The sequence below is a fragment of the Sebastes fasciatus genome, chromosome 1 (genome assembly GCF_043250625.1).
Source record: "Sebastes fasciatus isolate fSebFas1 chromosome 1, fSebFas1.pri, whole genome shotgun sequence".
Lineage (NCBI taxonomy): Eukaryota > Metazoa > Chordata > Actinopteri > Perciformes > Sebastidae > Sebastes > Sebastes fasciatus.
This window is the reverse complement of record NC_133795.1, coordinates 33,398,856-33,423,451: the sequence shown is the minus strand read 5'-3', so window position 1 is coordinate 33,423,451 and position 24,596 is coordinate 33,398,856. Positions and strand designations below refer to the sequence as shown.

Sequence of the window (24,596 nt, the reverse complement as noted above, 5' to 3'; positions counted from 1 at the left end):
TGTCAGGGTGATAAGATGCTTGGGCCGGACTGAAGTTAAATCCCTGTATTTATCATGCTTCTTATAGCAGGCTGGGACATTAGCCACAGTGCAACCTGGACATGTTGTTGATTTAAACGTTAGTGTCGCCCCCGGACAAACATGTTATCTGTTCGGACATACATTGGACATTCATCAGACCACGAAGATATCGCTGACATCCAACACGCTGCTAGATAACAGGGGGAACATAACAACTAGCGATGTGTCGGTCGCGAACGAGTCGGTTCAAAGAGCCGGCTCCCGTCTGAGAGCCGTTTTTTTCTTCTTTTTTAATTAATTCAAGGCAGAATGATAGGATGATCTTCTCTGTGCCAAGGGCACTCCATGCACTGAATGTGACTGAATGTTGCCTTAATGATGTCTGTGCGACCAATCAGGTGATGACAGACAAAGATCATACCATCAAGCAGGGAGGGGCGGGGGTGTGCGACACGCAGACGGTCTACAGGTACAGAGCAGGAGGGAGAGGAGGAGAGAAAGAGAGAGAAGAGTGCGATGCGATGCGGTACGATGCGATGCGGTGCGGTGCGTTGCGGTGCGCTGAGGTGAGGTGGGGTGCTCTGAGGTGCGTTGCGTTGAGGTGCGGTGCCCTGAGGTGCGTTGCGTTGCGGTGCATTGCGTTGCGGTGCGGTGCGGTGCATGAATAGCAGACAAGATGAGTGACAGTCGGAAACGAAGCAGCAGGTACAATTATGGTATTATGGAAATTATAAGGTTTAGTGTAATTATATTGAATAATTAAAGTGATATATGTGCAAACATACTAATCATATGTCAAAACAGCGCTAAATTTGGCTGAATTATAAAAGGCAGAGCCGTTTGGGAGCCGAAAGAGCCGGCTCTTCTTGATGAGCTGAGCCAAATGATCTGGCTCACTAAAAAGAGCCTGAATTCCCATCACTAACTAACATGTAGGTTACTGTACCCTGAGGGGGGCGGGGCTAACCTCTGCCAGCGAGCATCCTGATTGGTCGGTTCAGCTTGTCATCAGAGATTCCGGATGTGTGCTGTCGTCAGAGCAGAACTTGTTTTCTGCTTCTCATTGCTGACAGCTTGTCTGCTGCTGCTGATGAAAGTTAATGTAGCGCAGTAGATATTCAACACAACGCTTCGACGGTACAACAGCGTAAGTTGTATTCTTTGTCTGTATCTGTCTCATTGTAGCTGACCAGGATTTGCTAGCCTGCTCTCTGTGAAGCCGAGGCCATGAAATTGATCTGTGTGTGTGTGTCGCTTGCTAACATTAGCAATGCAACTACAGCCGGTATTTACAGAGTTGCATCGGTATTCACAGTCACATATGGATCAGGATGAAGCAGTAAGCTTTCTTGACGGTGAGAAAGTTAGCAGACAAGCCAACAGTAGCTTTTAGTGAGTTAAGCTGTTATTAAACCAGCGCTATAGGTTGTCCTGTGTATCTGCAGTGTAACATTAGCCAGGCTGCTGCTGCTGCAATCACTGTTAAATTCCTGAGTCTGTTTGGTATCTTGGGAGTTGTAATTCTCTGTAACTGGTTTTCCCTGTGTTATCATGTGACCTGCCCACAGTATGAGTGCTCCTATTCATAAGAGATTGTCATTGCATGCACGGTTCAGCTACATCCACATCCACTGACATGCATTAGTATGTATAAAGCTGTTTATGCAGAATTGTTTTGGTGTTTCTCTTTTTAAATCTCCTAAAGTGACTGGGATGGTATCATGGAGAGAGACAATCATCAAGAAGGAGAGGTACACGGAGTGAAGATTTGTGATCCACCCTGTGAGAGCCATCCACCTGGTAAACTATTGAATCTTACACTTAACATCTGAAGCTCACACGTCTTCATTTTTTTATCATTCGTTTCATAATTTAAGTGTGGTTTTTCATTTCAGCTGACACTTTGGCGACTTCTCTCTCCCTCTTGGGGAATCACATGTTTCCTGATCCGGTGGAGAGAAAGGACAGTACCACTGTTGACAAAGAGGAGCTTGCAGATTCTCTCCTGTCAGATGTTACGGAAGAGGAGCAGAGTCTGGATGCAGAGCCCCTTTCTAACCAGGAAACAAAGCTAGAGACTGAGGAGACAGATAACTCTGAGAGTCAGAACAACTTGTCTACCGAGGATGCTGCTGAGGATGCTGCAGAGGATGCTGCCACTGACAATGACCGTAGCGACTCTGGGGAGTTTGTCGTTACAATGCTGGCCAAGGCCAAGCTGGAGGAGCAAGGGATAGGTGTGAAGGGAAGGTCATCTCCCTTGTTGGAGGCGGGCACCCAGGAATGTCCTGCGTTTATTTCTCATCGTGATGAGGATGTGACATCTGACAGTTGGCGGCAGCACAGGAAGCATGTTTTTGTGTTGAGTGAGGCAGGCAAACCCATCTATTCCAGATACGGCAGTGAAGAGGCTCTTTCATCCACAATGGGAGTCATGATGGCGCTGGTTTCCTTTGTTCAAAGTGGAGATAATATCATCCGCTCTGTCTATTCAGGTGAGAGCATTGGTGTGATTTTTTTTTTTTGTAACATTATTGTAAATATAATTTGCTATTTACATAGATGACAGCAAGTGTAGACATTCACAGAGGACTGTAGGTGGGAGCAGCCAGTAAATGTGGCCGCTATGGCTTGTCATAGAGGGCAAGTTAATTATTACCAGTCAGACAAAAAAAGTGCTGTGCCATTGAGAAATACGAGTCCACAACATTCCTGTCCAATATTTTTGAGTGCAAAGCTGTCGATCATTGGGGGGCATTGTTCACCATTACTTCCAGTATTATCTTTAATCTTTGCTGATGTCTTTTCTTCCTCCCATCAGCGGAGCACACCGTGGTGTTCTTACAGAAGGGGCCCCTAGTGCTGGTGTGCGTCTCCTGCAGTCGCCAGACGGAGCAACAGCTGCGTGGAGAGCTCCTTTACGTGTACTACCAGATCATCAGCATGCTCACCCAGGCCAGCATTACCCGCATCTTTGAACACAAGAAAAACTACGACCTGAGGAGACTCCTGGCGGGCTCCGAGAAGATCCTGGACGGTCTTCTCAACCTGGTGGATTCCGACCCCAGCTTCCTGCTAGCAGCAGTGCACTGCTTGCCCTTAGCTTCCTCTCTCAGGGACTCTCTCAGCCAGATCCTGCAGAAAGCAATCACCCCCAATCTGGTTTTCTCCATCCTCATCGCCAACAACCAGCTGCTCACCATCGTCCAAGAAAAGACTGTCATCGAGGACTCCAGGCTGGAGCCCGCCGACGTCCACCTCCTGCTCAACCTCATCGGAGCCTCCTCCGCCTTTCAGGCCGGGGAGATCTGGACTCCCATCTGCCTCCCCCTCTTTAATCCCGACTGTTACTTTTATGCATACATTTCTTACCTGGACCCTCCAGAATGCACTGTTTGCCTGCTGCTGCTCTCGACGGACAAGGAGGCTTTCTACGCCGTGGCCGAGTGCAAGAGGAAGATAGAGGAGGCCATGACGGCTCTGAACTCCCTGAGCCTCATTGCCAAAGTCCAGTCGTACAGCGTGAGTCAGGTGGGCGTCTCAGACCTCAGACACTTCATGTACAAGCCCTTTGATGTGCCAGACACCTACCGCCAGCTAACTCAGTTCACCAGGTGTGTGTGTGTGTTTGTGTATCTGTCATTATCTATGCAACTACAGCGGGGACATATGAGCTTAAACTGGTGTTTAAAAAAATTAAAGAAAAGTCATTTATTTGTTCTTTTGTAAAACATTAGAACACAAATGTCACTACATGTAGACAAATTAGATATTTGTCTTGTATAATACCTCTTTTTGGTTTCATAAGTGTGCCTGTAATATAACACTTCCTTAATCTGTAATACCTTCAATAGGGGAAAGTCTGAAAGCCCAGTTCCTCCAAGAAATAAATATAGATTAGTGTGGTTGGTGTTTACAAATGAAAGTGTCCTGTTCAGAATACAATTTTTTTTTTTTTTAAATGAGCTCCCAGTAACAAGGACACAGAGACATAAAAATTGTAAGACATTCAAATTGTCCTCCTTCGCTAATCCTTCCAATTCACACCCCACTTAGCTCCTAATGAACTGAACCGAAAGCATTAGGTCTTTTATTACATGCGCCAGCAGCCAATCGAAACCTTGACAATGAAAGTGAAACTATACAAATAATCACAGCTCTGCACTTTAAAATGATAATAATTGTATTTAAATGGCTCAGAATAATGTTACGGAGAGCAAAAAAGGCTGTTTTGTTAGGCTATGCAACATTGTCTCATCAGAAATCAATAGTTTTAATGATGGATATAAGTTCAGCACCATAGCCCTTATGTTTCTGTTTATCACTGTGTTTATGTTGTATTGTATGCCCTTTCTGTCTGTAACCTTTACGATGTGTTTGCTGCACGTAGCCCAGAGATGGAGGCCCCGTACGCCAGTGAAGAGGAGAAGATGAGACTGCTTGATCTTTATCGTTATATGCACAGCCGCATCCACAGCACCTCACGACCCCTCAAGCTCATCTACCACGTCGCTGAGAGGGAAACTCTACTAGCCTGGGTATGTAGCTGTGTTTATCACTGTCACTATACACAACTTCTGAATACTGTCTCTGCGTGTATTCAATTATCTTTGACATGAGGGTGTCTGAATATATTTTTAGTATTTTTAAAGGAGCCCCGTTGTGATTTTTAGCTTTTTCCCCCTTTCCTTTCCCTGTAAACATGTTCTAGTAGAAACCCAAAATACAAGTATGCACCAGAAAATATTATAATAAATAATTATTTTCAGGTGCATACTTGTATTTCTTTAAAGGAGACATTTTTGTTGGAATAGAAAATCGATGTTCTACGCTTATCTGTCTGTTCAGTTAGAAGCTGTTGCCAGGAGACAGGTAGCTTAGCATAATGGCTGGAAACAACAGGAAACAGCTGGCTGTTGTGGTTTGAGTGGGGGTTATGTGCTGCTAGACTATTTCTTGGCTGGGCACAGTGACTATATATACATCACCTAATAAGTGAGCTTAGAAGTGCTGGTATGTAGATTTGTTTTACCTTTGGATAGAGCCAAGCCATCTGTTCCCCGTTTCCGGTCTTTATGCTAAGCTCAGTTAGCCGGCTGTAGCTTAAAAATGTAATGAACCGATAGGAGAGTATCAATCTTCAGGTTCAGGTTACTTTATTTGTACCCATAGGTAAATTTGGTTTTCAGTAAAAAGACACGGTATCCATCGTAACAAACAAAGACGATAGACAAACATGATAAAGAAATGCTCAAGGCTCCACTGATCACTAGAACCACTAAAATATAATGAATAAATTACGGTTGTCATTGTTAACGCATTAATAATGTTAACGCTTTAATAACGGCACTAATACTGGCATCATATGAAACTATAAAACCTAAAGAATCCATCGGTACCGACCATGTCATACTAGCTTGTCGCGAAGGAGGATAAATAATTCTTCAAACTTGGCTAAATTTTGGCGAGGAAAAACTGTCATGGCCATTTTCAAAGGGGTCCCTTGACCTTTGACCTCAAGATATGTGAATGTAAATGGGTTCTATGGGTACCCACGAGTCTCCCCTTTACAGACGTGCCCACTTTATGCTAATCACATGCAGTTTGGGGCAAGTCATAGTCAAGTCAGCACACTGACAGCTGTTGTTGCCTGTTGGGCTGCAGTTTGCCATGTTATGATTTGAGCATATTTGTTATGCTAAATGCAGTACCTGTGAGGGTTTCTGGACAATATCTGTCATTGTTTTGTGTTGTTAATTGATTTCCAATAATAAATATATACATACATTTGCATAAAGCAGCATATTTGTCCACTCCCATGTTGATAAGAGTATTAAACACTTGACAAATCTCCCTTTAAGGTACATTTTGAACAGATAAAAATGTGCGATTAATTTGCGATTAATCACGATTAACTATGGACAATCATGCAATTAATCACGATTCAATATTTTAATCGATTGACAGCCCTAAAATAAATATGAATAAATAAATAAGCAAGCGTTGCTTCTATAGCTTCTGTGCAATGTTGCTACAACTTCATCATCATCTGAGCGATGGCTGCTGGAACAAAGCTATTTTTATACCGCTTTGTTCTCCACCATGGGACACTGAACCTCTGTCCAGCAGGACGAAGCTGAAATTCATCTAACTCTCGGCAAGAAAGTGAATAATAGCATTTTCCAAAATGTCAAACTATTCTTATAATCATGCGGACAGTGACTCATCGTTTCAGTTTCCTTAAAAAAACAAAAACAAATAAAATGTCCTGTCTTTCCTGTCTGCTGTAGGTCACCAGTAAATTTGAGCTGTACACCTGCTTCAGTCCTCTGGTGACGAAGGCCTGCGCTATTACTGCTATCACTAAGCTTCTACGGTGGATTAAGAAGGAGGAAGACCGTCTCTTCATCAGATACCCACCAAAGTATTCAACCACCCCAAACCCCAGCAAGAGCTCTCGAGGTGGGAAATCTGACCAGCAAGACTCCACAGATAACGGCTTCTTATCTCTTCTATAGGACCCTCTCTCAGCGCTCGGCCTCATTCAACAATAGTTTGTACACTGGTTCCAAGATATTTTTTGAAACCCTTTTTTGACACTTTGTTGGACTTGACAGACATTGACTACTGGAATCAAAACACTACAGAAGTTTTACACTATTTAAGAAGGAATGAACTCTTTCAAGCTAGCATTGTTTCTTTACCTTAACAAAGAAAGCATGCCATTGCATCGCTGCTTTCGATCAGTAACGACAGCAGTTAGTACGTTTTAAATTGAACTGTGGTAGAAAAAAGAATTGCAATGATATTTAAATGTTTTTTTTTATATTGTTTTATTACTGCAACAAGAGAGACAAGTTCCTCACGGACAGTGAATGTATCACACAGATGACAGTTCGCTCATATGCTATAACTATTCAGCGCAGTAGGTTGAGGTGAGGAGTGAACTTAAACTACCTTTTTTTCAGACTAGTTCTTAGATGTAGATTTCTTTCATGAAACAAAAACATGTTACAAAACAGGATATGCAAGAAATGAATGTATGTTGTGTTTTGATGCTTAACATGAACTGGAATAACAACAACTGGAACTGCCAGAACAAGGATGGGCCACCAGATGCGTCATACAGGGTCATGAACAGGCCACTCTGTGGATTTGGTTGCACGTCCCTCTGGCAGAACGTGAAATCATGACGTTGTTTCACATCCCACTGATGTTTTTATTCAAATTAAGACGATCAGGTTACATTTTGTGCAGAAAAACAAAGTAGGAAATCCCAGCCTGTTACACCTGACCACTTTACATGATCGTCATCATTGTCATTGTTAGTGTTTTCATCGTCATCTAGTTAAGCTAAGAAGACGCCACCGAGCTCACGCAGTGTTTTTCCTGCAGATACTTCTGGTCCGGTTATCAGTCGACACTAGTTGTAGTAGTGACTTCAGGCGACTTGTCGTTTTGGATAATAGTTTTGTAAAGATGGTCTATAAACAGTAGCCTCATCCTCGTCTTTTGAGGAAATTTCCCTGTCAATTCAAGTCTTAAAGAGTATGTCTATAGTATTATGAAATAAATCCCAGGTTGCACAAATCTACACTTCATTTATTATCTACTAGGAAATGACAAATTACCATCACAGCAAGTAACACTTGATTTTGCGGGTCTGGCATTTCTGTAATCATGTTCTATGAGTTTCTTGGACTATTTAATTTGGTAGTAATTAATATTATAGGAATAACGGACAGTTGGACGTCCAGTTAATTACTTGCGTAACCTTGAGTCTTTTAGTCAGAGCAGAGCAGGTGAGCTGAACATGCAATTATGGGAAATTAGTCTAGAGGCAAGCATTCAGTTCAATAAATATGAAGAATCAAGTTTCCAATAGCAAATGAATGATAAATGAATATTTACTTGGGTTTCTTTCAGTGAATTATATTGTAATTAGTACCATATTACATAGTTCTTTACAGGAAACATCCAAGAACATTATTAGGAATTAAAGGACCCAAGCATTAGCAACATTTGATTGATATTCTTACTGTCAGTGTCTTTGATTGGTGTTTCTGCTGCGTACAACTTCAGCCCTCACCTGACCCTTTTAAAGACATTAGCCAAAACTAATGTTGTGTTTGTGCCAGGGCTGCAACTAACGGTTATTTTCATTAATGTCCATTAATCTGCTTATTGTTTTCTAGATTAAAAGAAAAAAGAAGACTCAAATCAATTATCAAAATAGTTGGCGATTAATTTAATAGTTGACAACTAATCGATTAATCATTGCAGCTCTAGTTTGGGCAGTGTTACTCAAAATTGCGTGACCTAGTATTTCCCTTTTAAATGGTCAACAAGTGTAAATACAGAGACAAGTTTCAGGATGAACTCTTGAGAGTACAAGCTGTGACTTGTGACTAATACACTGTGGACACTTGGTAAATATTGTTTTAATTTTCCAGTAACTCTCTCACAACATATTCAGGATCTAACAAGGACTTGCAGTGAAGTTTTTCACGGCAGTCGACCGGTTCTGATCTATACGGTCTAGAAGTCTGGATGAAGCAGAGGGTGCACGTCCAACCCCAGATGGGTACAGGTGCACGACTAAAGCAGCATACAAAAACCCAAACTTAAAAGGTCTTTGTCAGGTGAAGACATTGCACAAAATGTTGCATCATTAAATTCTTCGGCGCTTGCAATATTTAGTTTGCAGATTACCTTTCGTTTTCCTAGAAATGTGGAGGAGCCGGTCCGAGATGTGGGACACTGAGAAGGCCACTTTCACTTCAACCCTTCATGTTATCTTTTCTTCTTATGCTATTCTGTCTTGAAATGAGAGCTTGACCTAAAGGAGGGGAACTTCGATAATACAAAGTACCGAGTAGGGATGCAAAACCGAACCGTAAGAAAAAAAAAAAAACGTTCAATAACGTACAAACCAAACTGTGGGCTTGTTGAACTGTTGAACACACTAATAAATAGGCCTGCTAGTTATTTGATGAGGTGTCGGAGACATAGAAGAGAGATTATCTGAACATAGGCCTACTTGACCATTAAGTAACCTGCCTTACTTCATGTATAAAATCAGTGTTATGGCTGCATATCATATAGAAATATCATTCAATACTATCTATTTACAATATATATTAGTTCAAACACATTGGAAATGGTTGTTTTTCTTCTCCCTAATGTGCAAAACAAACCGAATCAAAACCGTGACCCAAAAACTGCAACGCAAACTGAACCGCTGCACCTCTAGTACCGAGGTGAGCGGGTGAAACGTGGTTAATAGACGACCTACACACGCAGTTGTTTCAAACAGCATTTATTCTTGTGTGAGAAAATATTGTCTCAGGCAGATTATAGATCTTGCAGTACAATTCAAATGACAAGATCAAAAAATCTCCTGTGCCACCCAAGAAAAGAAAACCCTCTACTCTTGTAGACTAGTGCGTTCGTTGCTGCCTACAGAGCTCAGGTCTTTGTGCCACCTCACTTCTAGAGAATATATTCTGACATGTTGGTGAATACCATCACTATTACAAAGAGCTACTTAGCATCATACATAAATCTTTTCAATATTTTACTTTTTTAAATAACACTCGACTGCCACAAGTTATAAATTAAAATCTAAATTTGATTTTTTGCATTCCTTAAATTACTTCATGTAAGCCAATATAAACATACATTTACATATTTACAAAACTATACACATGCACCTTTACTACACTGAGGTTGTATTCATATATGTATATATACTGTACACACACACGCACACACACACACACACACGTCTTTGCCACATATGTGGCTCCAGGAGTCACCAATCCTTAAAGTTTTCTTTTTTTAAAACAGACCGGTTGTGCTTTTCAAGTCATTTCAGCCAGATTTGCAAACAAATTGCAAAGTCCTTCAGTGAGAGATCGCAGTAGACTTCGTCATAACCACAATATAACCTCCGTAGTGGCTTCACATCTCACTAACCAAGTAGCTGCACCGCATACTCCCACATTCTAGTATCATAACACAGTTTCACAATATGGAAAAATAAGTAAAGAACCCAAAGTCCCATAAACAAACACGTCATAGCTGGACTACAAGAATGTTTGCTTTGGTTGCCACTATCGGTATTCATTTCAAATTGTTCTTTCACACATACTGTGTCTTGTGTCTACGGAGCAATTCTCAGAATTGCTGAATAAAATGTGTGCACACTCGAAACATATCCTAGGAGTCAAACCTGCTGGCTTATCTTTAAAATGTAATGTCAAGCTTGAGCAGGTTTCATGTGTTTGTTTTTGAATAATGCTCTGTTTAATATCAGTGGTAACTAAAAGGCTACGGTTGCATCCGAAATTCCATACTAGCTATTAAGTACGCTAAAAGAGTACGATTTTTTGAGTGTGTCCGAAACCAATAGTACGCGATTGCATACTATTTCCAATTAAATATTACAGTATGCAACGCTGGACACTACGGTGGTATAAATATCCCACAATGCAATACGGTAGTGACGACAACGTTCATAACAGACGTTGACGGACAGCTCTGTAACATCAATTATGCTTAGATTTAACGATAAGTCACTTTGCTATAGGCGTAATATATATTTTAAATTAATTCAGACTTTGATTCTCACAAAACTTTGTTTTGGTCACATGAGGTTGATGTGGGTTACCACGGTTACACGTCTCCAACCGGCAACGAGGCTCTCAGGAAGTGGCGTGGTAATTACAGTTCGGTGCGTCCAAAAAGACATACTGTATTTCACACAAAAGTATGTTGAACGATAGTACACATATTGAGTATGCAGTGCGTAGTATGCGATTTGGGATGAAGCCTGTGTGATTTAATGGAGCGAGGATGGTTTTAAATTTGTTGTATTTTGTGTTTTCATTTTAAAAAAATGCTTTATATATATATATAAATTAATTATTTTTTGATGGCTTTTTCCAAAGCCAAACTTCTGTGGAGTCCAGATATGACGTGAACATTAAACGGGGCTTTCACACTTCATTAAACACAGTGACATTTCAATGGCAAATACAATCTAAATATGTTTTGAATCAAGACGATCCCTTTGACGATTTAATATTTACACTTTTTCTCACCTTTAGTCTTGACTCACTTTGGCCTAAAATAAAAACTTTATATGGACACATAGCAACAGTGGTTGTGTAAAATCTTTTACAAAAATGACACGAATAAATGAACAAATTCATCTAAGAAAATGTCTTCAAGCACTTTTTCTCTCCATTTTATAAATCAGAGCAACAAGTTTTATGCAGAAAACCTTTGAATATAACCCCTTTGATTTACTTTCCCCACCTTTTAAGAGCATTGATGAAGCTTCTATACATATAACCAGACAGCCTGTTTAAGAGGATAAAATCTTTAAACTAAAAGTTTTATATAAAATTGGAGGGAGTGAAGTTTAGATTTCCTCTCACGTGGTTTAAATGCACCATGGCCCGGTCGTATGCAGTGTGTACCGACTTGCGAACGCTGGGTTTCTTGCCTTCCATTAAGCGCAGCTTGTCGACCGTGTCGTCTCTCCCCATCTGCAGCAGTTTGTTACGAGGAAGCCACTGCCTGAAAACCAAGAGACACAATTTTCAAGACTGCTCCCGATTGTTTTTAAAATTCAGCGTGAGGTTTTTTGCCCGCCTGTCTGAATCTTACCAAGTTCTTTTGGTGTCAAAGAAAAGCACTAAGAAGAGCTTTTCGCCTTCTTCCGTTTCTCTCCATTCGCCCAGTTTGAGCACCTCCACGGGAGGCACTGGGATGGGGATGCCGTTGTGAAGAAGCCCCTCCTGGGGCATGTCCGGGTCAACAATCTGTAACAATACATCATGTCAGTTCAAGCTGACTGAATTCTATGGGATGCAATGAGGCCTTTTTGCTTTATGTTATGTACATACACCATAAACAAGTGTCTTTGAGTTCCTGAAAAGCGCTATATAAAGTTGAATTTATTATTATAAAAACTGCCAGAGCAAATACATCCTCACCATTGCTGGGTATGATGGGTATCCTCTGCATTTGGCCCAAACTAGGTCCAGAGGTCCCAGCTCGGCCTCACTATCTAAAGACAGGAGTGTAGACTGTCCTGTGAACAGGATATTCCAATAAATACAGTTAATTTGTATTCAGGACACAGCTTGAGACACTCAGCTTGAGACTTAAACTGAAAATTTAACAAAATATTATTGCTCATAAAAAGTTTTGTGTGCAGAATCTTCTAATATGCATCCAATAAACACACAACAACTGAGGTAGTTCATTGTATTTTCATTGCCTTCTCAGCATCATACACACCAGACCCACAGATGTCTCCATTCTCACTGCTAGGAACTTTTGCCAACGCAGGTTTACCACGACTTCGTTTGGGTGGGGAGACGCTACAGCTGTGAACAAGAGGAGAGAAAAGCAAGAGTTAAAGCACAAGTTATGGTGAGACTATAGCTATAATTCAATGGCTAAGAATTTCAAAGACAATAGGCCTCATGTAAGAACATTTTCGTATTCTTATCCTAAACTTATTCAAGTTGGATTCACTAAACTCTCTGGGCTGCATTAACTTGTGCGAGTAGCTTGTTTTCAGCCGGATGAATGCCACCTGTTCATGACAGACATAAAGATAAGTTTAGCAGCGTCAGTAGTGTAATAGAGGACACTTAAAACGCTCGTATGTGCCACTTAAGAACAAAGCTGTTAGTACGAGTGGTTCTTGCATGAGGCTCATTACCTCTGTAACTCCACACTCACTTTAGTTTTTGGTCGTCATCGTCGTGGTCTGCAGAGGTGTGCTTTCCATTAGTCAGGCCTAGCGATAACACAAATTAAATAGTGACAAACGTGGACTTTTTTTAGAATCTCTCGCCGTAATATAGAGATTTGTTTTTGTCCTTACCTCCTTCTCTGAGTGGTGGAGGGAGTTTGTCTGCTTCACTTTCTGAGCTCGGGCCTCTGGACCTCAGGTGGTGTGAGGAAGGAGAGGGAGGAGTAGGGGAAGCGTTTGGGGTGGGGGGTAAGGTGGTGATGTTGGTCACGCAGGGTGAATTTGGGCTGGTGGGGGTGCTGTCCAACCCGTTGGTTTTACCCTCTGATGTTTTCCCGTTCTGTTGTGGCGTGGACTTGTTTTTTACCATCCGAGCCCCGTTTTTAGCTTTCTTAAACAGAACCGACGTACGACGACCGACTCCGACCAGAGTCAGAGTCGGGGGCGTTCCCAACGGAGTGACCTCGTGAACAGCCTCCGGTTGTGAAGATGGCGTTTCACCAACCTCAGCCTCATCTTCGCCTTGGTCACCTTGGCTTTTGCTTCCGCTTCGGGACGACCTCTGACGCTTGAAGGAGCGTCCGGGAGACCTTCGTCCTCCGGGCACGATGCCCAGGACGGGGGGTTCCAGAGGAGCATCTCCTGGCAGCGGCGATGATACCGGGCAGGTGAGTTCTAGCACAGGTGGAGACTCATCTGGATCAATGAGAAATGTATTTAAGGATCATAAATACTGCTGAAACGATTAGTCAGTGTATCTTAGAAGTCATTTATTAACTAAAATCTCAAAACATTCACTGGTTGCAGCTTCTCCGGTCATCATCCATATCATTGTAAAATGAATATCTGTGGGTTTTGGACTGTTGAAAACATTTGAAGATGTCAGATTGGATTTAAGGAAATTATAATGGCCATTTCTCACAATTGGACATGCACTAGACACAATTATCATAAAAAAAACAACAACAAACAACAAGAAACAAACAGCAGATTAATCGACAATGAAAATATTCGTTAGTTGCAGCTCTATAAATACATCAAATAATGTTTCAACAGCGCCATTGCTACCTAAATTCTATTAGTAATGGCCAAATGGTATAAAATATATTAAAAGGAAAAAGATTTTTTACCTGACCCAGAGTTTGACACTGCTGTCAAAGGTCCATTAACTTTTGTCTTCTTCTTTTTCTTTTTCTTCTCCTTCTCTTCCTCCTCCTCCTCCTTCTCTTCCTCCTCCCCTTCATCCTCCTTGTCATTACCATTCACAGACTGGGAATTTTGCTTCTGCTGGCTCATCTTCTGTCTGAGAGAGTTGATCTCTCGGCGCAGCAGCCTGATGCGTTTGGTTCGACCGCCGCTGGTGCGCATGGATGCAACCACGTCCAGTTTGTCCAGTAAGGCCTTGAGCTGTTCGTCCGTGGTTAAGTGCAGTCTGTTCTCCGGGTCCAAGAGAGAGTCGACTGTAAGAAGAGGGAAAAAAAGGAGGAAGAAAAAGGCAGATGAACAGATGAGGCACGAGGGTTATGATCACGAAGAAATAGCTAGTTCCAACTCTCAACTCACCGTCATCCCACGTACAGTTGTAGAAGCCGTGTTTGTTGGGAGACTCTGGGAGGTGCATCCCGGTGCTGGGATCCAGGCCGATGCTCTGAGACTGCCTGTGGGCATGACGGAGAACGGCTCCACCCACCTCCTTGAGTTGTAAGGCTGTCTTGTGAAACATGGTGTCCTTGGAGTTGTACTTGAGGCAGTTGGAGATCATGAGGTTAAAGTCCTTCTCTAGGTCGGCGATGGAGCAATAGGCGTGTCCCTCCAGTTTGGTGCACATGGTGGAGAAGTCCATGGGTTGGGAAATAAACTCCAGATAATCTGGGACCTCAGTGAGTCATAGAAATAAGAGTGTTAGCCGAGTCAAACCCAAAGCAAATATGCTGCATGATATAAAGTGTGTATTTAAAAGCAGATTGTTTTCTAACTGCACCAACCTCTGATAGATTGACGGGCTGAGAGAAGATTTTTGCCGAGTCCTTCTCCTGCAGTTGGTCCAAGGTGGATCGCAGAAGCACCAACGCAGGGGTCAACTTCAACTCCAGAGCAGCCTGCTGAATTTTCAGCTGAGGAGTGGTGACGTAAACACACAGGGGAGAGGAGCGCAATAACAAGGTCACTCTACAGGGTTCAAATGAATAACAAATGTTGAATAGAACAGAGATTAAGACTGCATCTAATGATTATTTTCATTATAGATTTATCTGCTTATTATTTTCAGTAACACTTCATTTTACATGTCTGCACATTTCATGTTAATTAGGTGATTTATTATAAACATTATTTAATAATTATATTGCGCTATTTCAATTAATAATAATAATATTAAATTAAATTAATAATATAATAATTTTATACATTTCAAGGAAAAGAATACAAAGTTAATTGATATGCTTTATTTCCATGTCTGCTGGTAAATAGATAATAATTTGCAAATAACTTATTTGAAATTTCTTCAAAAACTCCCTGAATCATGACATCAGCTACCAGGTTACATTTGTGTAGACAATAAGTCACACAATGGTGAGATTTGTGACTGATCAAAAGTGTCTTCTATTAGTTTTGGTTTTCCATTTCCGATGAAGAGCAGCGCACAGCCGCTTCTCAAGCTTAAGGGCCCTATTTTAACCATTATATACTATTTCAGCATATAATTATTAAATAATGTTTATAATAAAATCATTTTTGATAATTTTTGATGTCAATATTGGGGTAATTTGGCAGTAATTCCAAAGAAATTTCAAATAGGTAACTTGCTAAATATCCCCTAATTACCATGAAATTTGCAGACCTGTAAATTGAAGTGTTACCTTATTTTCTCTTAAATGATTGTTTATAAAATGTCAGAAAACAGTAAAACACGGCAATCACAATTTCTCAGATTCCAAGGTATTTAAATTGCATGTTTTGTCCGATCAACAGTTCCAAACATATTGAGATATCTATCATAGATGACCAAAAAATGATCAAATATTCACATGTGAGAGGCTGGACTTTTGGGCAATTTTCGACTGATTACTTGAGTAATCTTGAGTAGCTCTAATATATATGCTTATGAATGACAATACTGACTGACGGGAGTTTTGTAAAAAATACCGCAAGTATTTAAGTAGCTCGTCTCACACTTCCTTCCTGTAATGCACCTGTTCTCTCTTTAGCCTCTCTCTCTTGCGGATGAGTTCCACCAAAAGCCTGGCTCTTTCCAGGTCCTGCCTCAACTTTTGCCAGTATCGTAGCTCCTCTCTTGCAGCACACAGCTTCTCATCAGGCTCCCTCTGAACACAAAAGGAACAAACACAAAGAGCTTTAGCTTTAAAACCCATCACAGTCAGTCTTCCCTCTAGCTTTGTGTTGGAGAGCAGTGAGGAGATATTCTGGCTCAGAAACCCAATTGTGCTGCAGGTTCTCGACTCTTGTTGGAAGGTTTATTTACTAGCCCCCACATTTTTTTAAGAAAATGAAATAATCTTTTTATGTAACCAAATTCAAGTATTCAAGTACAAAAAGCTACCATAGGGACATTACTGTAAAAATGTATGCTATCATTTCACAATGTGCCAATATATACAGTATATAACGATATATACAGTCAGAACAATATTAAAGTGTATATATTTTTTTCAATATCGTTTCTATCGCGATATAGACTTGGCCTATATTTATTCCTTTTTTCTTTATAATTTTACTTGAAACTGTTTTGTTAATTTTGGACTCAAGTTCTTAAAATGAAAAAGAAAAAGAAAAAATACTTTTCATTAGTCGAGTATTTAATTTACAAAGGAGTATACATAAATAGGCTTTACCATGTGGTTATTTCATATAGACTAGCTATATCATGATATATATCGTTACTGAGATATGAAATTACCTAGATCAGGATAGAAGATTTTGGCCATATCGCCCAGCCCTACCCTGCCATCATTAATAAGTGGGCAATAGATTAAAACCGATATCCCTAACCTTTTTATACCGTCGCCCTCTGCAGCTGTGAGAGGTCTACAGCAAAGATGACAGAGCTGTGAAGGGTTGTGTGGAAGCAACGCCATCTATTTGAATCAGCCACTGCAAGTGTGATGTCTGGGCTTATGTTTGGATTTCAGTGTGTGAGAATACAAACATGGTGTGAAGCGGTTTGACTTGGCTGACTCGGTCCTCCTGAATAGACTTTATTGGTTCTGTGAAGGCCTGATACTCTAATGACTGTAAATGTTTTAATAATGTATGATGCTCCACCACACAGATATATTAACTAAGTCAATGTGGACGCCAGCTTTAATAGTAGTTATTATTTTTTATCAGAGGATTTGTTTGATTTTCATTTTAAAGACACCCAACTGACACACTACATTATCTGTGTCCTCACCTGCTCGGCGGTCCTGTGTGTCTGTAGATGGGAATGAAGTCGGCGTATTAAAGGCATCCCATTTCGTGACTGTCGTTTTAGTAACCAGTAGTTATGAAGCCGCTGCATGAACTGATTCTTCCTTTGGACTTCAACTCCTGTGCAGATCTTGTTCAGCCTGTGGAGATGTAACAGTTATACATTTAAAAACTGTGTGGCAGTACTGGTGGTCATAATAACACCACTAACTTATGACCTTATGGTAAGGTCATTTAAAGTATCAATACGTGTATGAAATACTTGCTCTTAATGCACTGGATCAAAACCTAATTACATTAGAGAGTGTTTCCTTTGGAACCCTGCAAGAATACTAATAATCTCTTGTAAGGCAGCAGACACAGGAAATTAACAAGGCATGCTGGGTATGTAAATTTCAACAGTATGCAAATGTCACACCTGTGAGAAGGGATCTGAGGCACGAGCAGCACAGGCACAGTTGAGCGACGTGATGTCCGACCAGACCCCTTTGCGTTCTTCTTCTGGCCCTTGGTACCCTTCTTGTTTGGTGGTGGTGATGGGGGGCTTTGAGTGTAGGACCTTTGACCCCTGGTACCCCTGCCCCCCACCAGCCTCCCTTCAACTGACTCGTCTCCAGACCCGTCCCGCCGAGACCCCACTGGAGAATGATGCTCACAGAAAGCCGTCTTCTTCACGGAGAAGGTGGTACCGTTGACACCCGTCTCCCGGACTGGGTCGATCTTCATAAACAGGCCGGCCTTCTGGGCGCAGGTGACGTGAAAGGCCCTGTAACAGTTGGCTTTGTGGCACTGAATGGATGCTCCTCTGCCTTTCTGCTTACACAGGTAGCAGGTGAGCTTCCAGCGAGCAGTAGGGATGTTCTTGACCCCCTCGACGGGCTCCAAAAACACCGTATTGGCAAAGCACACCTCCGGGATCCATATGGCACAGACAACGTGGGCCCAACGTCCATCGCTTGTCTGTTTGAAGGCACCTCCTCGGTTGGGACAGAGCACACAGTCTACGGGACGGGAGGGGGACTGCAGGCAGCAGCGGCACAGCCACTGACCCTCAGGTACGTAGGGCACACCGTAACACTCCTGGTGGACGGCCAGATTGCAGATGTCACAGAACAGGATGACATTACTGTTGAGACATTCGTCATCCAGGCAGACGCAGCAGAAAGCGTCCTCGTCGACGGCACTCTGGGACAGAGCTTGGCTGCGGGACTCCAAGATGGATTCCCTCTCCAGGCGGTCGATCAGCAGCTCAAAAGTGTCTGCAGACACAGAGGCGTGGCCGTCACACACCCTCTTTTGGTTAACCATCTCCAGCCAGGCCAGGTCCTCCTCATCCATGTCGTACTCAGCCACGCTGTCCTGTTCCTCAATTGACTTTTCTATGAAACGATAGTAGGCTGCTGGGAGAGGAGGCGCCTCTGAGGGGCAAACGGAACTCAGCACACGAAAGATGGGCTCGGGCAGAGGGATTTGCTGGGACGGTTGCTGGAGGGAATTAGTAGGTCCTGTGTGCTGCTGAGAGCTGGACCGTTGGTTCTGGTGACTATTTTTATTACTCCTCCTGCTTTTACTGTTTGACGGTTTCCTCCACGATCTGGTTTTACTCTGCGTTTGTTCGCTGTTCTCTTTGTTGCTGTTGCACTCGGCAATGTCCTGGGCCATCATCTCGTCCTCTGTAATAACTGGCAGAGGATCCGTGATGTTAATCCGATGGAGCCTTCCTTCTAGGTCCACTTCCACTATTTTCTGTGCCTGAGCGTACGTCAGAGTCTCCCTGGATGGAGAGAGCTGCAGTCTGTAGGGCGAGGGGGGCCGCAGCTGGCCAGACGATCCCCTGCCCCTTCCTCTCCCTCTGCCTCGGCCCCTACCCATGTTGAGTCCGCTAACAACTGTCTCACATTCCCAACTCCTCACCTTCCGCATGGGAGTTTACACCAGCTCCCTAACAGATACAAAGGAAAGAACAATTATTTAATGCAATGTGTGTCAACACTTTCTACTTTGTGTCATTATCTAGTAAGACTTACAGCAGCTGCTGTTTTATTTATTATTGTGTCGTATATGTTGTTTGTACTGTCAGATAAAATCTGAGATCTGAATTACTGGGAAATAACTGTAGTGATATCATCATCACACCACCAGTACAACTTGCAGTAAATGTTGAATTATAAATGAACATTAAAACGTCAATGCTGGTAGTATTATTGTGCCAAGACATTTGGCGTTTGAGGACGTCAGCTTGGGCTTCGGGAAACACTGATCGTCATTTTCTGACATTTTATAGACCGAACAACTAATTGATTAGTCGAGAAAATAATCAACAGATTAATCGACAATGAAAATAATCGTTAGTTGCAGCCCTAATTCAGGCAACCCTCCCTATTATGATACCACGGCTGTTCATTGCTTTAGCATAAATACCAGTGGTTAAAATGTTATAAACAATTAATTATATAATACTACCTTTAACCATGAATAATTAATAATCTGGTAACACAATTTTGGTATATTCTGCTCTCAGAGCTTGTTTTTTATTCCATCAGTCTGCCTATAATGAATGTTGTGCTAGCCTGATTAATCATACTCATTTACTGCTGCCAAGTGTGCCTTCTTCTTATGCATTTATTTTAAGATTTGTTGTGTTTCTCTCTCAATCGTGGCCACAGCAGTTTACTAGGTAAAAGGGGGTCAACTCTGGGTGCTGTTTAATAAAAACACAGCATGTCACCTCAAGTACTCCTGCTGCACAAACACAACCACAGTCTGCTGTATAGTGCTTGCATGTCTGCACCTCAGCTGTCTTTCCATTGGTCATATCAGGAGTAATCATACTCATTTACTGCTGCCAAGTGTGCCTTCTTCTTATGCATTTATTGTAAAATTTGTTGTGTTAATCACAATTCTGGTATATTCTGCTCTCAGAGCTTGTTTTTTTTCCATCAGTCTGCCTATAATGAATTTTGTGTTACCCTGCTTAATCATACTCATTTAATGCTGCCAAGTGTGCCTCCTTCTAATGCATTTATTGTAAGATTTGTTGTGTTTCTTTCTCAATCGTGGACGCAGCAGTTTACTAGGTAAAAGGGGTCAATTATGGTGCTGTTGTAATAAAAACCCAGCATGTTACCTCAACTGAATATCTTTGAGTTGTGAACAAAACAAGACATTTGAGGACGTCATCTTGGGCTTTGGGAAACACTGATCGTCATTTTCTGATCATTTTCTGACCTAATTCAGGCAACCCTCCCTATTTTCACACCATGGCTGTTCATTGCTTTAGCATAAATACCAGTGGTTAAAATGTTATAAACAATTAATTATATAATACTACCTTTAAACATGAATAATTAATAATCTGGTAACAAAATTCAGGTATATTCTGCTCTCAGAGCTTGTTTTTTATTCCATCAGTCTGCCTATAATGAATTTTGTGTTACTCATTTACTGCTGCCAAGTGTGCCTTCTTCTTATGCATTTATTGTAAGATTGGTTGTGTTTCTTTCTCAATCGTGGCCACAGCAGTTTACTAGGTAAAAGGGGGTCAACTCTGGGTGCTGCTATAATAAAAACACAGCATGTCACCTCAAGTACTCCTGCTGCACAAACACAACCACAGTCTGCTGTAGTGCTTGCATGTCTGCACCTCAGCTGTCTTTCCATTGGTCATATCAGGAGTAATCATACTCATTTACTGCTGCCAAGTGTGCCTTCTTCTTATGCATTTATTGTAAGATTTGTTGCGTTAATCAATAATCTGGTATATTCTGCTCTCGGAGCTTGTTTTTTTCCCCCATCAGTCTGCCTATAATGAATTTCGTGTTACCCTGATAAATAATTTACTGCTGCCAAGTGTGCCTTCTTTTTGTGCATTTATTGTAAGATTGGTTGTGTTTCTTTCTCAATCGTGGCCACAGCAGTTTACTAGGTAAAAGGGGTCAACTCTGGTGCTCTGGTGTAATAAAACACAGCATGTCACCTCAAGTACTCCTGCTGCACAAACACAACCACAGTCTGCTGTATAGCGCTTGCATGTCTGCAGCTCAGCTGTCTTTCCATCGGTCATATCAGGAGTAATCATACTCATTTACTGAATGCCAATGTTTTTAGCCCCGTTGTTGTACAGCTGACTCCCAGAAAAGTTCCTTTTTGTCCCCCTCATTTGTCTTTATTTTAATGCAAATTTTAGTGCTTTAGTGCTTTAGTGTTTGTGAATTGTATTTTATCTATATTTGTGTCCGTGTCTGCAACTTTGTGTTCTTGCTGCTGACTGTCTTGGCCAGGTCTCCCTTGGAAAAGAGGTTCTTAATCTTAATTGGACTAACCTGGTTAAATAAAGGTTAAATGAAAAAAAAAAGCATTTGTTGTGTTAATCAATAATCTGGTAACAAAATTCAGGTATATTCTGCTCTCAGAGTTTGTTTTTGCCCATCAGTCTGCCTATAATGAATGTTGTGTTACCCTGATTAATCATACTCATTTACTGCTGCCAAGTGTGCCTCCTTCTTATGCATTTATTGTAAGATTTGTTGTGTTTCTTTCTCAATCGTGAACCCAGCAGTTTACTAGGTAAAAGGGGGTCAACTCTGGATGCTGGTGTAATGAAAAACCCAGCATGTCACCTCAAGTACTCCTGCTGCACAAACACAACCACAGTCTCTTGCATGTCTGCAGCTCAGCTGTCTCTCCATTGGTCCAACCAGAAGCCTGTAACATCCCCACATTTCCCTCAGCACCAATCACATGCTGTTTTGTTCCTTGTTGCTGTGCGTAGTTAGGTTGCAGAGTGCTAAATACCAACCCGAGTATCTAACATCTGTCAGCCATTTTAAGCGCACAACAGCAGAGACAACATTTGGATTTGCAAGTTGATTAGCAGCCCAATTATATACATGCCAACAACCAGCAACCCAGACAGCAGACGCACTGTATGCACCGTGCCTTAAATGCATAAATGACTTGCATGTATACATTAGATATCACGACACGACACCAGGTTTCTGCTTTGTGCTCCAGACCCCTGCAGAAAGACTGTCTCTAGTCTCTCTGGTGTGAGGACACGGAGCTGTGAAACATAGCAACAGGGCTCCTTAGCAACGCATTTAAAGCTGAACATATGAGAGTGGTTTACCTTGTAAAGTCGTCCTCTGCGCTGTGAGACAGACAGATACCTGCAGCTCGCTATAGGTGTCAGCTAGTGACAGACTACAGCCGAGGCGGACATGCTATGCCAGCCCTTAGCTTAGCTAGCCGGTGATAATGTCGACAGCGTCATCTTCAGCACTTCACTTCTCCTCCGTGACTTCCTCCAAACACACTAACTCGACCCGGTTTCATAGTTATGGTTTCAACCTTTCACACGATTCTGGTTCCCAAACTTAAGGGGTTAGCGAAAAGCCCGAAGATATCACATTAAATGTTCCTTAGGATGGGGCTAAATATTCAAGTCAAGATGGCTTGAACAAAAATACGCCCCTTTAGGAAGGGAAAAAAACGCCTCAGCCAATAGGAGGGCGCCGTTTCACCTCGCGGGCAACGCGCAGAGTGTTCTGATTGGTCAACGCGATAAAGCGAAGTCATCGAGCTCAATGTGGAGAGGATAGCAGAAAGAAAGCGATGAGAAAAACAACGAGATGTATTGCGCGCCTTACAGCCTCGTCTTTATTTCCCATATAGAGCCATATTCTACCTGTTATGTGCCTACACCTGCTGTCTCTAGGTCAGGGGTCTCTAAGCAACCTGTGTCTCTTTAGCTCCTCTCCAGTGGCTCTCTGTGGATTTATAAACATGGAAATGAATAACTGTTTTTTGTTTACATTTTCATTTTTATTTATTTTTGTTGTAGGTCTAATGTAAGACGGAGTATTAGGGCCACATTGAGGAAAAAAATATATCTGAGATTTAGAGAATAAAGTCATAATATTACAAGAATGAAGTCATAGGTTTACGAGAAAAAAAGTCGTAATATTATGAGAATAAAGTCATAATATAAAGTACTAATTTTACGTGTTATTTTCTTTTTTTCTCGTAAAGTTATGACTTTATTCTCGTAATATTACAACTTTTTTCCACGTTAAGTTATGACTTTATTCTCGTAAAATTACGCCCTTTTTCTCGTAAAGTTATGACTTCATTCTTGTAATATTACGACTTTTTTCCTCGTTAAATTAGGACTATATTCTCGTAAAATTACGCCTTTTTTCTCGTAAAATTATAAATTTTTCTCTCGTAATATTACAACTTTTTTTCTCGTAAAATTATTACTTTTTTTCTTGTAATATTGCAACTTTTTTTCTCGTAAAATTACAACTTTCTTTCACGTAAAATTATTACTTTTTTTCTCGTAATGTTACAACTTTTTTTCTCGAAAATTATAACTTTATTCTCGTAATATTAGGACTTTATTCTGGAAATCTCCAATTGTTTTCCCCTCAATGTGGCCCTGATACTCTGTAGTACATGTACACTTTGGCCCTCACTGTATTAGACTTATATACTATATAATTTACTTAGACTATAAACTGTGTTACCTTCATCACAATGATCAAATGTTTTGCGGCTCCAGAATTTTTTTTAATTTTCTTGCCTAAACTGGCTCTTTTGATAGTAAAGGTTGCCGACCCCTGCTCTAGGCGAACATTGTGTTGTTTCTTTTTCTTAGCTTCTCTTTGTTTATCTCCTGCTCGACCTGTGTCTATTATTATAGCGCTATGTCTCTGTTGGTTTTTCACTGCATGTGGGTGCAATGAGAGCCTTTGAAAACAAAAGTCACCATTATGAGATATAAAAAATATTTAGCATGTTTCTCCTTTTCTACATTACATCAGGGACAGTGAGTTCATGTCCTCAGTATTGTTTCTGGTAGGTATGCACTGATACCACTTTTTCTGTCTCGATAATGATAGCGATAACTGGGCTTCTGTTCGGTCGATACCGAGTACCGATCCAATACCAGTGTTTAATTAATAAGCTGTATGCTTCACTGTGTGGAAGTGACTGGGATCATTCTTTTATGTGTAAGGCAACATCAGGCTTGACATAAACATTGCTTTCATAAGTTTGTAAAATAAAATGTAACAAATAAATACATAGATATAAATGTACTGAATTGTTATTTATTATTAAAATAATAAATCGTACACCAACAGTTTGACAAAAGCATTTTCAAAATTAACAGGAATTACAATTCAGGTGTAAACCTTTTTAATGTAGCAACAAATTGGTCAAAACTTAAACAGGAATTAAAATCCCAGTATATAATATATACAGTATATAAACATAGAATTGAATTTAAAAGATGGGCCCCATTGTCACCGATATCCGATCCAGCTGTTTGAGTCATTATCGGCCCGATATCCGATCCGGTATCGGTGCA

General features: G+C 41.2%; 2 protein-coding genes across 3 annotated transcripts; one reads left to right on the top strand and one right to left on the bottom strand.

The window, feature by feature from the left end:
• The first annotated feature begins 1,011 nt into the window (after positions 1-1,011).
• Positions 1,012-7,611, top strand: mon1bb (MON1 secretory trafficking family member Bb). The gene is made up of 6 exons (XM_074644384.1): positions 1,012-1,168; positions 1,727-1,821; positions 1,917-2,516; positions 2,843-3,635; positions 4,412-4,559; positions 6,312-7,611. The coding sequence occupies exons 2-6, from the start codon at positions 1,743-1,745 to the stop codon at positions 6,537-6,539; spliced, it is 1,848 nt and encodes a 615-aa protein (XP_074500485.1). The 5' UTR covers positions 1,012-1,168; positions 1,727-1,742; the 3' UTR covers positions 6,540-7,611.
• A 1,713-nt stretch (positions 7,612-9,324) lies between these two features.
• brpf3a (bromodomain and PHD finger containing, 3a) lies at positions 9,325-22,698 on the bottom strand. 2 transcript variants are annotated; one of them, XM_074644312.1, is made up of 13 exons: positions 22,353-22,698; positions 17,643-19,166; positions 17,208-17,364; positions 15,988-16,119; positions 14,782-14,910; positions 14,360-14,672; positions 13,927-14,256; positions 12,929-13,492; positions 12,784-12,841; positions 12,334-12,422; positions 12,027-12,124; positions 11,698-11,852; positions 9,325-11,607 (listed from the first exon to the last, which is right to left on the bottom strand). In XM_074644312.1, exons 2-13 carry the CDS (start codon positions 19,145-19,147, stop codon positions 11,424-11,426), a joined length of 3,714 nt encoding a protein of 1,237 aa, XP_074500413.1. In that variant the 5' UTR covers positions 19,148-19,166; positions 22,353-22,698; the 3' UTR covers positions 9,325-11,423. The 2 variants fall into 2 exon arrangements, with proteins under 2 accessions (XP_074500413.1, XP_074500423.1); XM_074644322.1 differs by having other exon boundaries at positions 14,375-14,672.
• Between the last annotated feature and the right edge of the window lie 1,898 nt (positions 22,699-24,596).

Coding starts and splice junctions, on each gene's coding strand:
- mon1bb (XM_074644384.1), top strand. CDS start 1,743: ATGGAGAGAGACAATCATCAAGAAGGAGAGGTACACGGAGTGAAGATT. Junction 3,636..4,411: donor CAGCTAACTCAGTTCACCAG/GTGTGTGTGTGT, acceptor TGCTGCACGTAG/CCCAGAGATGGAGGCCCCGT. Junction 4,560..6,311: donor GGGAAACTCTACTAGCCTGG/GTATGTAGCTGT, acceptor TGTCTGCTGTAG/GTCACCAGTAAATTTGAGCT.
- brpf3a (XM_074644312.1), bottom strand. CDS start 19,147: ATGCGGAAGGTGAGGAGTTGGGAATGTGAGACAGTTGTTAGCGGACTC. Junction 14,257..14,359: donor CAACTGTACGTGGGATGACG/GTGAGTTGAGAG, acceptor CTCTTCTTACAG/TCGACTCTCTCTTGGACCCG. Junction 11,853..12,026: donor ACCCATCATACCCAGCAATG/GTGAGGATGTAT, acceptor GTATTGTTACAG/ATTGTTGACCCGGACATGCC.